This window comes from Buceros rhinoceros, unplaced genomic scaffold (genome assembly GCF_000710305.1).
Source record: "Buceros rhinoceros silvestris isolate BGI_N320 unplaced genomic scaffold, ASM71030v1 scaffold7393, whole genome shotgun sequence".
Taxonomy (NCBI): domain Eukaryota; kingdom Metazoa; phylum Chordata; class Aves; order Bucerotiformes; family Bucerotidae; genus Buceros; species Buceros rhinoceros.
In genome coordinates, this window is record NW_010401732.1 from 5,215 (window position 1) to 19,791 (window position 14,577).

At 36.9% G+C, this 14,577-nt stretch overlaps 1 protein-coding gene across 1 annotated transcript; it reads right to left on the reverse strand.

The window, feature by feature from the left end:
- Positions 1–1,142: 1,142 nt before the first annotated feature.
- LOC104490120 (tau-tubulin kinase 2-like) lies at positions 1,143–14,125 on the reverse strand (the record flags this gene model as incomplete). The annotated part of the gene is made up of 8 exons (XM_010132367.1): positions 1,143–1,391; positions 6,068–6,662; positions 7,281–7,492; positions 9,153–9,369; positions 11,178–11,335; positions 12,770–12,895; positions 13,407–13,499; positions 14,060–14,125. Coding segments are annotated over 8 exons (1,716 nt in total), but the record flags the coding sequence as incomplete, so codon positions are not given.
- Between the last annotated feature and the right edge of the window lie 452 nt (positions 14,126–14,577).

Genomic DNA, 14,577 nt, shown 5'->3' on the forward strand with positions numbered 1-14,577 from the left:
CAGTATTTGGAATCCCATCAAGTTTACAATAATGAACATTTGTCCATTTCCACACGTAGAGGGCAGAACTATTTTATCACATCAAGATAAAAAGCAGCAAGGAGTTGCTGCTTTTTTGAGTTAACAGACAGAATGCTGACAGGAGTACATAGCTACTTCGTTTGTCTTGTTATCACTCACCACTGATCTTATGGACGTTTGAAACAAGCTAATGTTGTTGGATTACGTTCAACATCAATTCTCCTGTGCACACTTCACTGAAAAAAATTCTTTCACAAGTATTCAGAAAAATAAATTGGAAATAAAACACAACACAAAATAAAATCCAAATGAAATATTAATGGAAAAATGATGATGATATGTTAGTCTTCTGCACTACTGCTATGTCATACTGCTTTACCTGTTATGCCGCTTAGCAATTCTCAGTATTTTTGTGACCAATACACAAATTATGGTTAACTTGGATTACGGTTCTAAGCCTCATCTTTTTTCATACCAAAATGAAACTGGGAAGAAAAAATTATTAAAAGTCCCCTTTCTGTAGTGACATTTTTCATTATGACCCCCTGATAATAGTCACCTTCACTTTGCACACTGCAAGCAGTGGAACAATTCATTATTTGTTCATTCCCAAAGCAGCAATTTGATTATCTCTAGATCCTTTTTTCTGACATTAAAATAATCCAAGGTAGTTGAAAATTAAAAAATGTATTCCCAATTCAAAATCCACCTGGTACTGATTACAGAAATACATTTAAAAAAGAGAGATTTTTATCTCTTTGAAAGAAGGAAAAAAATTTGTCTTCCAGATTTTAAAAGTGAGCTTCTCTTCCAGAACATCCAGAGATGCTTGGTGCTCCAGATCACAGCCTGAATAACAGCTCTTTAAATATTCCTCTCTCTAATTTCACCTCTTCTGAGTAGGAAAACATATTTTCCTCACAGAGTATTCCTGAGTCCTTCCTGAACAAGATGCATTCTTATTTCCTAACTTGATCTTTCAGAGTATTCTTTAGATTGTTGCGTACAGCAGTATGACTAGCATATGCCTACTACCAGAGTGTGCCGAGCAACTGAAAACATTAAACTTTGCAGATGACTGCTACAATGCAGTCACCTGTATGAAGACAAGGCTTATTCACCTGCTGAAGTTGAACTTTTGAGATGCGAATGACAGGGGGGAACTTGTTGCCACAGGGAATGACAGGAAGCTGCCTACGACCAGTTGAGCGGGAGGAAGAGGAGTAGCTCTCAGCTGATTGACTCCTTGGTAAACCAGCCTCTTTCAGAGGGTCCGAGTGGATGGATAGATAGGCTATAGGGCTCATGGTGCGGAAGATGGGACTTGAAATTCTTGGAGTGGAGAAATGCAGCATATGAGATGAGTTGAGCTGTGAGAACAATATGGTGAGGAAGAAAACAAGGTTTAAAAATAAATATTTTGATAATTTTTGTTTGATTCCCGTCTACATGTATTTTCTGAGAAGACCATATTCACAACTCCCTTACAGGCTAGAAGTTGATAATTTAAAAGGTATCTTAATTCTAATATTCATATTTTCCATCGACTTAAAAAAAAACCAAACCAGTTTCAAAACCAACAGTGAGCATCCTTTCTCTAGCTGGCTCCTACCGTCAGCCAGTTAATCGATAACAATCTAGAGCAAATCTGGTAAACTAACACAGTCTGTCCCAAGGACATTGCATACACAAACTAGTTGATGACTGGTCTTTGCAGATGCTTAGCACATCCATGCAACAACACTGTTTTCTGATTTGACTGCATTTTTAGTGTTGCAGCCTTTACAAACGTGACTGTACAACTATGGCTATAGCAGCGTCTATTAAGAACCATAGCTGACGGGATTAACCAGTAAGATGAGTATTAAACAATTTTGATGAAATTTCTCAAATATGGAACTGAACTTGAAGGATACACTGGTCTGGAGAATCCACAAACAATTGCTTCATCTTGAACTACATCATTCAAGCATTTAGAAATGAAAAACAACCAAACAAACAAAGAACCAGAAGAAAAAAAACAAACAACCAGGAATGGTAAAATCAAAAGTGTTCCAAACTAATTACTTTAGAGAAAGTACATTTTAAAATTGGTTATTGATGATTCTAATAAACCTATAGCTTTTTGTAAGCTTCATGAAGGTGATTTTCTGTTTCCCACCATGGTATTTGCAATTCTAACCTGTATTCCTTGGAAACAGAGACCACTTATCAAGCATTTTGGTTTCCAAGGGAAAGGTATTTCCAACTGTGCCAATCCTAAAGCACAGCTGTATCTCAACTGGAGGGGGGAAAAAAAAAAAAAGTATTTCCAGTGTCTCATAAAAGCAGCAACTGAGGATAGAAGGTACATGAAAATAGAAGGACTTGGGACTCAAATAGATGGAAATTTACCAGCAGGTTTTTGATAAAACATAATAGAACCTTAATGTACAAAATGTTCATTTCAGCAATATTTCTAAATAATAAAAACAAAGTCACACAGTCAAACTTCTTTTATAACCTTCCAGATACATATATGGTATTAGGTTGTCAAGCAAGTGTGACCAGAGCTAACTCTTGTTTAATTTAAACTGAAGATGAAAATGGAATTAGCTATTACATATTCAATAACTTCCAAGTCCACTACTATTTCTTTGATGAAATAATAACATATTAGCAAAGTTTTGAACATGCGTTGCATGGAGTTCACTGCAATTCATTACAAACACAGTAAATTAATGAGCAAGTCCAGCTTTAGGCCCTTTGTAGCACATCAAGGAAAAGAAAACTAGAGCTGTACGACACAAAGCACTGCTCCAGTATAAATTCACCATCAGTCTAGATTAGTTCAAATTCTTTCGACAGATTAACTTCATACCAGCAGATATTACAGCAAATCAGGTACTGTCTGTGCTCCTGCAGCTAAAGTCAACATGGAGCCATTATGAAAGCATAAAGTCAGCATATATACCCTAGCTTGCTCTGAATAGTTTAAGAGAAATGTGACCATGTACCCGTGACTGAGCCAAATCAAACTGGTATTTGCTGGTAGCACACAGAATCTGTATTGCAACTGGAAAAACCATAACTGATAACGCGAAAATTAGTTCTCCTACCTGCAGGGTTTTTGTCATAATAGCATAATTTGCTGTAATTTCCTGTGCCTGAAACTTGCTCATCCCCAAGCCAGGTTTCTTTCCTGAACTGCTATGACTTTCTATTCTTATTAGAATGCTGTTGATGTGTGAAACAGGTAAGAAAAACACAATTCAGGAAGATAATATATCTACAAATGGAAGTAGTGCAGCCCAGCAATGTTTTTCCTTCAGGAGAAAATAAAAGTATGTGTGAGTATACGAACTTTCACTTTCTCATACAGAAACATTCTTATTACTACTTTTTACTTAAACAGTGAGCAATAAAGCCCTGAAAGAAATAAAGGATAAAGAAGAATCATCAGAGTAAAAAAGAAAAATGAGAACATAGCTCATCGTACTTTCTCCTAAGCGATAGTGAAGCAGGTCAGTACAAATCCATATGGAATGTATATTCACAAGCATGATGACCATGAATGCTGACATGTCCTACCGTTTCAAGCCGTTTAGAAATTAGAAAACTGTTTCAGAAATTAAATTAGGCCATTATACTACCATAATTTCTTGGATCCAAGCCTGCTCTGAGCAATACCATTAGATCAGTAGAAAAGTAAAACAGCATGCTTTATCCATTATTTGCATTGCCAGGAAGGCATTACCTAGATAAAATTACTAAAGAAAAGAACATCTGATCCACAAAAAGGATCACGTTCAAAGAACAGTTTCAGATGGATAAATGCTTTGAGGAAGAAGGAAGAGGCCTCTACCACACAGCTCCCTAAGGTTACCAGGACTCTGGAATAGAGAGAAGTATTGTCTGAAGAGCCACACATACACTATCTCCCTGTGAAATGACTAGAACACTCACGTGGAAAAACAGCTAGGTTCCGGTACACACCTCAAGGAATACTGAGGTATCTTCCATGAAGTGCAATACCATCAACGAAGGACAGAAAGAACATCTCACCCCCAAATATCCTCCTGGGCTTTGTTTGGCTTTCAAGGGCTAATGAAATAGATGGAAGACTACCACAAATAGCCATCGCTGTTGGAATAGACACGCTGCACAGACAAGCTCTGTCCCAGTTTCTAAATCAGCCAAATAATTTCTGTTTCCTTTATTCCCAGTTTATATCTTCAATTCCACACAAATCCCCTTCAAAACAGCAAGTTCCTTCCTGCCATTCATCTTGCACTCACAGGACTATTTGCTCTTCCAGGATAATATAAACCATATTAATTCCTCCCATTTTTGAGGTCATGACAAATATCCCTTACCTGCTTGCAAAGTCAAACTAAAATATAATCTCACGCCCATGGCTACTTCAACTAGTATTTCTTCCAAAACATCTTTTAATTATTGGCCTTGTTTACAATTATTCCTGCTTCCATGTTCAGAATCATCTTCCCTTCCAGATAAAGATACCGTCCATTATTTGCAGTGCAGTTCATGATATTTATATCAAATCTACTTGCAGTTTTAAGTAAAGTAGCCATTTCCTCAAAAATAGCCAAGTTTATATAAAGGGGGATAATGCATTTGCATACAAAATTGCAAGCTGTTTCTTAATGGCTTTCAAAACAAAAACATCTGATAACTAGTATTTTATACAGACTATATGTTGCTCTTTCTTGCCTGTTTTACTAAAACTAACTTTAAAATCCACAAATTGAACCAACTGAGAAATTTAAATTAATTTTTCACCTTTACAAGTTTCTAACCCATCAAAAAACTCTTTCATGAAACTAATATTTCAATGTAAATTTCAAAAATCTTCTGTTGTTTAACACCGTTCTGTATTTTGAATCATACAAAATGAATCTTCTATAAACGACACAATTCACAAAGTATATCTAAATACAATCTTGTATGAAAGATATGATCTTGCATTTTCCATGAAAAAAATTACGTATTTGACCTTTACTGTACAGATGTAGTTAATTTTCACTGTAAAGCGTATTCTACACCTTATAAAAAAGAGTGGTTGGTGACAATTTTCTTTTTTCTAATGAGCAGGCTACAACCTCCACAAAAAGCGGTGATAAGTGAAGGAGAAGTAAAGCCAGGTTTCTCGGCTCAAAGGAGCTTGAAAGAATTGCCCTTTATATCACAGAAGACACAATATCTATTGAGAAAAGGGGAGCAATAAACACCAGGAGCTGATACCTAATCACTTACCCATTAATCTCACTTCCTCCCAAGTAAAGCCAAAGAAGTATTTGTTTAGAATCAGCGACAGAGGACAAAAAGAGGAAATGTTCAAGAACTGCAAATGAGAATTCTTTAGAAAAGATGGAGAAAGCCAAGAAGAAGATGCGATGGAAGTAAAGCAATCTGTCTTAGTGGCGAGAAAACTCTCAGTGAAAGGCAGTAACTGCAAAACTATCTTGGAAGTGAGAAGTGGTAACAACTTTTAAAAACCGAAGAAGTTTTTTGTATAAGAACTATGAGAAAATTCAGAAGCAAGAGGAAGAAGGGAATTCCAGAAGAAAACACTACACCAATGATGGTGAGAGCAAGTAACTCTGTTTCTTTAACTTTTAACCACTTAGGCTTTTCCTACACGTGAAACACATAGCACAGTATTTTATATATTCATTGTCATTTTATATTCACGTACTGCAAATATATATTTGCATGTGTATCTCTCACTGATTAGGAATCACTGCATAAAGAGCTTCTTATATATATATATAAATTACTTCTTTTTTTTTAATTGAGGTCAGTTCTGTGGATCATACCTGCAGAACCAATAGCCACTTCCATGGGAGAACGTAAATACTCATATAACAGAACATGGAAGATCAGTCCTCAAGAATCAAGTCCCGTACCTGATGAAACTAGGAATTTCTGCTATGCTATTGTATTTTAGTCACTGCCTTTTCCCTCACTGTCTCCTCATATAATTCTGAATAACGAGAGGGTGAAAAGAAAAAAAAAAAACCAAACCAGCCACCATTTTTCTTACCGGAGTGAGTGCTCCTTCTGCTTGAGCTTCCATAGGACTTGTAGGGGTGGCTGCAAGAAGCTGTCCAGCAGCTCCAGACAGAAGTTCCAATTTATCTGTTAGCTGTTCAGAAACAGCAGGATGACACTCCACAGCTAGAACAAACTCTGTCCCTGAGGTTTGGTTCTTGGCCTGGACACTGTTTCCTGCCCAACCACCCTGTTTGGGCTGTTCTTCCGGAGGGGACTCCTCTAGAACTTGTAATACCTCTGGCTCTTCATCTGAGGGGCTTCCAGTCGTTTTGTGTCCAAAAGCCTCATTTGTCCTAAAGTCCTGCAAGTCTCGTTCCTTATCTATTATCACCCATTCCTTAGAATCAACCTCCTGCCTGCAGGAGCTTAAGTTGACAGCTACAAATCCACTGCTAATAACACCATCAACATGTTCTGGAGAATTGGCTGACTCAGGCTTTGAAGCATCTGGAAGATACTCTTCATCATATTGCCAAACACGGTCCAGGCGGGCAGTCACAGGAGCAGGAATTGGTGCTTTCTGAGAAACAGCGGTAACAGGAGTCTCTGCCGCAGCATTCAAGTCTTTCTGCCTCTTCTCCAAACTTAAGAAAATAAGTTAATATCTGAATTAGTTAAGAAATAATTAAATAATGTAAGCTACATTTGAGTTTTTTCAATAGAGGAAAATTAGATTTATACTGAAATTTGTTGTCATATTTTAGAACAAATCTACAATGGTTGAAACATCCACAATTTGAGACAAATAACTCTGACGTCAAGTAAAAATGAGCAGATGGTCTTAGAGATTTGGACACATTGTAAGTGTAATTGTAATATATTATACTGCATTATGAATCTAATTACCAGAAAAAAGCACAGTGAGTGGATACCAGCTCAGTGGTGAGCCTACCACCAGATGTCCACTGTACTTAATTTATGCTACAAAGCAGAGACTCAAAGCAGAACAGAAAACACAGATGTCTTCAGCAGCAGTTAGTAGATGCTTTCAAGAAGAATGCTATTGATTGTTTTGACTGATTCCTTATTTAGCTTTGCATAACCTGCTTCATCAAACAAATTCAGCAAGTACTGTGCTGCAGTTTACATAAGCGTAAGTCAACAGCTCCACTCCTGGTTTTCACACAGCAGAGAGAAGATGGTAGTATCTTAACTACATGACCTGAAAAGATCTAAGCATAAGAATAAAATAATTTCTTTACCAGGTCTTAAGAAATTTATCAGTGTCCGGCTTTGACTCCAAAATCAGACGTTTCTCCAGTTCAAAGCTGTGAATTGAACGTAACTTTCGCACCAGCGAGACATCTCTGTCTAACTGGGTAGTCTCTGAACGAACACGAACTGGAGAACCAAGACTCGGTGCATTAAGCATTCCATTCGCTGGCCCGTGGCTATTTTCCTCCTCTGTGGCAGCCTGTGCAAAAATTAAAGTAAAAATTTAACTCACTATAGTGAGCAGCAAAACAGAGGAAAACAAAGTACTATATGGTGAATAGGGTCGAGGTTTTTTAGCCCTTGGCAAGCCAGTGTGTATCTGGAACAGTCCTTAAGTTCATACCATAGTTAAGGTAGTTCAGATATGCTCCAGCACACACCTGCAACAGAGAAAATACTAGCAACATACTAGTTCTGGGTAGGTCTGAGAAGTCTCAAAACCCAGCAGTACTCTTAAATTTACTCTTTCACACCCATCTCTGAAATTTTCATTAATAATAGTCTGAAAGCCAGCACTTAGTAGCATCTTCAATCCACTTGACAGTCAAGCGCTCTTATTAAAAAGAACTTAGCTTCCAAGCTGTTTTTATGATTCTCTGGAAGACATAAAACTGTCATACACTAAATCTACTAGATATTTGTGTGACTTAGAACTATGTTTTAGTCCAGTCACATTCCATATTGTATACTAATTGGACATGATTTAAAGCTGGGAAATCATGACCATAGAACACTTTGGGTCGGAAGGGACCTTCAAAGGTCATCCAGTTCAATCCCCCTGCAGTGAGCAGGGACATCTTCAATTAGATCAGGTTGCTCAGAGTCTCGTATAGCCTGACCTGGAATGTTCCCAGGGATGGGACTTCTACCGCCTCTCATGGCAACCTGTGCCCCCACTGTAAAATATTTCTTCCTTACATCTAGTCTAAACCTCCTCTCTTTTAGTATAAAACCATCACCCCTTGTCCTGTCGCAACAAGCCCTGCTAAAAAGATTGTCCCCATCTTTCTTATAGGTCCCCTGTAAATATTGAAAGGTCACAATAAGGTCTGTCTGGAGCATTCTCTCCTCCAGGCTGACGAATCCCAACTCTCTCAGCTTTTCTTACAGGTATAACTAACAGAAACTGCCTTTGTTTAAACTACAACAATCTCCCTTCCCCCTCTTTGGAAAAAAAACAATCAAATAAGCATATTCTAAAATAGGCACCATGCCTTATTCTTTCACATAACACATTTTTTCTAGTATACAAGTAGTAACAGCCTCAAAACTAGACAGCTCTCCTAGCTAACCATTTCAGTACCTCTTCATGTTCAAAATTTTATATCAAGAAACCAGGCTACATTCGTCCAATTATTAAATGTTGTTATTGTGAGCAAGGAAGACAGCAACCACTTGTCAGAGACCACTTTTCAAAATTAAGCAGCATTCTCTTCCGAAGATTAGCCCATGAACCTCTTTGGATCAGTACGAAGGTATCATATCTCATGGAGACAAAACCACCGAGTGAGTTACATGGACACTGCCAGTTTGTCAGTAGAAGAGTAACATTTAATTCCTTTTTGTATGTGCAGTATCTAACTTCTACACATGCAAGAAGCAAGAAATTTGCTTTAGTTTCATCCAGGGAGCAAGATTCAAAATCATGTCTGAATAACATTAGTATGAATAAACTGCAAAGAATCTCACGTTATCAGTAATCCATTATTCATCACAAAAACCCAATAAAGTGAACAAGTTTGTCTGCTTGTTCCAGTATATAAATTGCTCTATTAAAGTGTGTTCTCTCTACCACAAATCTTGTTTTCTTAGACCATTCTGGCTTATCAAGGGTCTTCACAATGCAGATTTGCAAGTACCTTACAGATTCCTAGTTTTATTTTGTTTCTGTTGGCATCCATCTCTTCCCAAACATCTTTTTCCTGAGGACGCTGATGCCCAGGGGATCCAGGTAGTCTTTCTGGTGAGACTCCAACTGGAATACCATTCTCTCCATCACTGAGCTGTTCGTCAGGAAAGACTTCATCTGTGTTTTCTCGCAGCAAATCTCCTGGGATAGGAGTGGCATTGGCAATTCTACAAAAGTCGTTTAAAAAAAGAAATCAGAAAAGTAAACATTGAGACTCTCACATGTTTCTTGAAATTATTTTCTACTCTGTTAAAAGAAAGAAAGAAACAAAAATTTACAATTAAAAGCATGATTCTGTAGAAAACCAAATCTTGTAATTTATTTAATATAAAAAAATCCTCATTCTTGGCTTTAGCAGGTTGTTTTTTTTTTAATTTAGGGACATAATAAAAGGCGTAAATCAAAAAACTAATCACTTAAAAGCAACTTCTAAGAAAATTTGTTGGAGATTGCATCCAGGCTCAACTTCACTCCTGACTCTTCTACATATGATTTTTTTTTCTATTTTCTTTTTTCTTCTGCATATATTTTTCTTAGACTTGATATAAGGATGAAATTTTTTTTACAATGAGGGTGGTAAAACACTGGAACAGATTGCCCTGAGAGGTAGTGGATGCCCCCCCACCCATAGAAACATTCCACGTCAAGTTGGACAGGGCTCTGGGCAGCTTGATCTGTAGTTGAAGATGATTCTTATCACTGCAGGGGGGTTGGACTAGATGAGCTCTGAAGGTCCCTTCCAACCCAAAACATTCTATGATTCTATTAAAAAAAAAAAAATATTGGCAACTTTCATACTATAGTTTCCTTTTCCCTAAAGTCTGGCAGAATAACAAAACATTCTGCGTGAGGAAGAGAGATCACTCAGCCAACTAAATGCAGTTTTAATCACTATTCTTATCAAAGTGCTATTTTGGTCTAATTTTTGATAATCAAAACACAGGCATAACACTAACATTCCATTTTAAAGTAAAGTTAAGTTAAGTTTAAAGTAAAGTAAAGTTCTGCAGTCCTGTTGCCTTAGCCCCAACTCAAGTGCTAAGGCTTAGCTCAGTATCTGAAACTGAAGCAATGCAGTTCCTAAAAAGTGAATGGTCAGAAGGTCAATTAAAAGTCATTCCTTCACAGTCACCAAAATTGTTAACTGCAGCCAAGACTATCAATAATTTCACTGTGATGCTTAGCATGATAACGGGACCGAGCCATATACAAAATCCCTATCAACTTCAGTCTGTTCAACTGTGCACGCTATACACCCGTCTAACATTAACACCAGTTAATGTCTTGACTAACATTTAACACCTTTTAAATTACCTTGAAATATTGAGAATTTAATATATTCTACATGAAATTCTGGTGTTCTTCAGCCTCACCACATTGTTAAAATTCCCATGTCACAATCTTCATCACTCTTAGATAAAAAGTTGATCTACTCAAGGCCTAGAACAGGCACAAATCTTCCTCCTCACCCATAAACACCTCTTACATTCTCCAATCCCCTGAGACAAGTATGTGTATTATTAAACATCACATCTTGTAGAACAATTAATTACAGGAGGTCTCAAAGACCATATTAAATATTGTTTTAAACACGACCAAAAGCTACTTGCAAATTTCCTACAAAGATCCATTAATTTTTCAAAGTTATAAGGAAACTGAGCTAGTAGTTTATTCCAGGCTTACAGAAAACAATGGGTTTATTTCAGGCTGTTAAACTCAGAACAATCATGCAGTTTCACAAAATGTGATTTAGCAAAGGATGGACTAGCAAATTTACATGCAATTTTCTGTGCTACTATTTTTTATTACTATAAATTTAGGAATGCAGTGCTGATCTTTCAGGATAGTATAAACATGGACCTTAAAAAGGTTAACATTTCAAACCTCCCAAACCTCCACTCCTCTACCTATTCAACATCCTACTGATGTCTACTGCCATTGCTGCTTTTCAGGTGACCACAATGCGCATACGTACCCAATCGCAGCTGGAGTAAGACGGGTGTGTAACTGAGGCGTGGTAGAAGTTGTTGTTGTTGTCAGAGAGCCATCAGCCCCACTCTTCTCCCAGTCAAAAGGGTCACTTTCACTAACCTCAAACGTTTTCATGCTGTTGTCAAATACAGACATGAGCAGCTGAAAATGAACATAGATGTTAATAAGCCTCATTTTTGGCTAAGAGCCCACACAATTAAGAGATCTTCTCCTGTAATATTTTAACATGTGTCTTCTTTAAGGTTTTGACTAACAACAATTTTCCAAAATAAGGACACAGCTCTTTACATAAATCATTTCTCATTTTTCAAAGTTTCAAAGTCAAGATAAGCAAAATTCTGTTTTAGTTTAAAAAAAAAATCTCAAACAAACATCTGTGTTTTTATCACTAGAGAGAGGCAAAGATACACCATAGGCTTTCATAAAAAGACAGACACATGCACACACAGAGAGGCATGACTACATTGCTGCAGAATAACATCCAAAGGCTCTTCAGCAGAGGAATATAAAAGAATATACTTGGTAACACCATTAGAAACCAAGGAAATGAGTGAGTATTGCGTAGGAAAGGATACTGATTTCCTAATTCACACATTTTTATTATTTAGAACCATGTATCGGTTACTTTATCTAATGCTGAACTTCATCCCACAGAAATGTCACACTGGAACCTTTCCACCGTCATTTAATGCTATGAAAAAGCATAATCAAAGAACAATTTGTGTCCATGACAGTGAAAGAAATTGCATCTATTTTCCTCTCCTTGCAAAAAAAAACTTTGTCTCATTCTGGTCACTGGTGGGAAGACTGTGTCCATATTGCATCATATCTTACTTCACAACAATTCTAAAATTAATTGGGTTTTTTTTCCCCTCACCTAAAGGCTAAAAGTAGTTTTCATTCTTTTTTCCAGTCTAGGATTCTGAAAACATTTCTCTGGCCTCCTCTACAATCATATACCTGTTGGTAATTTAAAATTGACAGGAAGTTTGACACACTTTTCTGGTATAAAGTGGTTGTATCCATTTTATCCTTACCCTCAAGAACCTTTGTTGTGCCATCTAGGTTCTGAAACCCTACTGAACTGCACAATGCCATGGTTCACATTCTGTCCCATATGTACTTCCCTTTATTCTCCTCTTCCTGTAAACCATAAGCAGCCTCTCTGAAGTAATTTTTAAGACCAGGGCTTAAACGACCATGGAACGTAAAGCACTTTCTCACTGCTCTAAACAAAACTACCCTGCTCTGGTCTAAAGCACATATTGCAAGATCATATCGTAAGGTTCAGGCTGCAGCTACATAACTGCAAACGTTCCGTGATCAAGGGAGGACTGTAAATTACTGGGCTGTCTCTATCATGGTGACGTGTTATCCTGCTAATCTCTGAGTGCATGCACTGTGTTAGACATCTTTGAACCACAGTTTCCATGGCACTACACAGCCATTAACATAACTTTGTGATGGCACTATCCATAATCAATACCAAGACTACACAATGAAATCAAAGGAAACTGAAGATGAAACAGCAGAAAATTTTGAAATCAGAAAGACAAAAACAGTAAAGAGCTTTACCTGGTAATCAGGCTTCGTAAAGTAATCTAAATTAGAAATGTGATCTAGAAAGATGCTGAATTCTTGAGGAAGATGTTTCAACATAAGTCTGTGCTCGTACCTTTCTTTAATGGAGCCCACTTGCTCCTAGGAGTAAATAACACAACAAACATTAAGACACCTTCAATCTCTGGTACAATATATTCACCTCGTATCTTAGAGCCATTCGATACCCTGCTGGCCAGAAGGATGGGTAAGCACATTACGCTGAATGGTACTGAGGAAGGCCATTCTCTACAGCAGATAGCAAGATAAGAGATGCCCTAATGCACATGGAAAATAATGTGCAAACTTGAAATTCAATATGAAAAGCCATTTAATTTTTTGCTGTGCTTGCTGCCTAATATCACGAACTTCTAAAAAGCACATTTTAAAGATTTAAATACCCTGTGGCATCATCTGGAGCTCAGTCACTTTTTTGGTGTATATTGGGTCATCACAGTACGTGTATCACATACATACCGCAACACTAGAAAACACTGGGAAATGTAACGTTCAAATTAATGAATAAGGAATTAGTTCGAATCTTTATCACAGCATTTGCTTGCAATCCAGAATAAACCTCCCTTGAACTCTCTGGTTTCACTTCTAGGCTTACCTTATCTTTTATTTTTCTCCAAGGCAGTTGCCCAACCACAAATTCCACTAACATGTAGAACAGGGACCAGAGGTCATCATGCCGACCAATTTCCTGTGAGAAAGAAATATTATTCTAATGCCTCTTATAAATACCAATAGGACAAAAGGGAAGATAGATTCTTTACTGCTCTGGAGACTTAGAAAAATTAGTACAATCAATGCTGTAAAACAAGTTCATCTTAAATCCGTTAACTGTTTTAAGTAGAAACATACAAGTAAATTTCCATAGAAGATACAGAGAAACAAAGCAGAAGTTCAAGAGTATTAAAAAACATCTCTAGAGTGGAAGCGCTGATTATTCAGACTTTCTGAGTGTATGATGTTAAGACAACATACTGGACATTAAGCATTTTATAAACCTCAGCAACTTCACCTTTTCAATTGATTAACTTCCTGAACATCAAAGGTAACTATTAAAACCACTATTATTTCTAAAACAAGAACTTTTTTTACCCTCGACTACTGTATATTATCCTTTCCCAAAATCTATAAGTATTAATTTCTACATAATAAATACACACATATGACTACGAAAAAGGAAATCGGTAGCAACTGCATTACTGAAGGCTTTCAGATACATGAGATGGAGATGATGTAAGGTGAGATACTCACTCTGTTTCTATGAGCATTGATTGATGCATATCGTACTGTTCCTCGAAAACCAGCGACAGCTCGTGGCTATCAAAGAACAGAAAAAGAAGATGCTTATTGTCAGAAATAAACCATCTGACTACTTAACTGGGCATTTACAAAGTCCGTATGAAGCCACAACGAATACCAAAAACGAGTTTTTGGTTTATCTCAATTTACCATGTTTGTAGAAATTCTCAGTGGAAATTCAAGCAGGTAACACAAAGTGACAAACATAATAGTTTTTTCAAACCATCTATTTAAGTCACTTTGTGTTCTCCACAGGCATCAAGTTCTGTTTATCTTATCCTTCAAAAAGGCTATATAGCAGAACTATTCCTCTTTTTTCTCCAACAATTAAATGATTTCTTAATACTTGAACTATTAGAAGTTCAAGTTTTAAGATTCTGACGGCATATGAACCATCGTGATTTCTTCCACTTTAAATAAGTGAAGTTATTTATTATTTTAACATTGGTGTCAAAAGTTCTTATTTTATT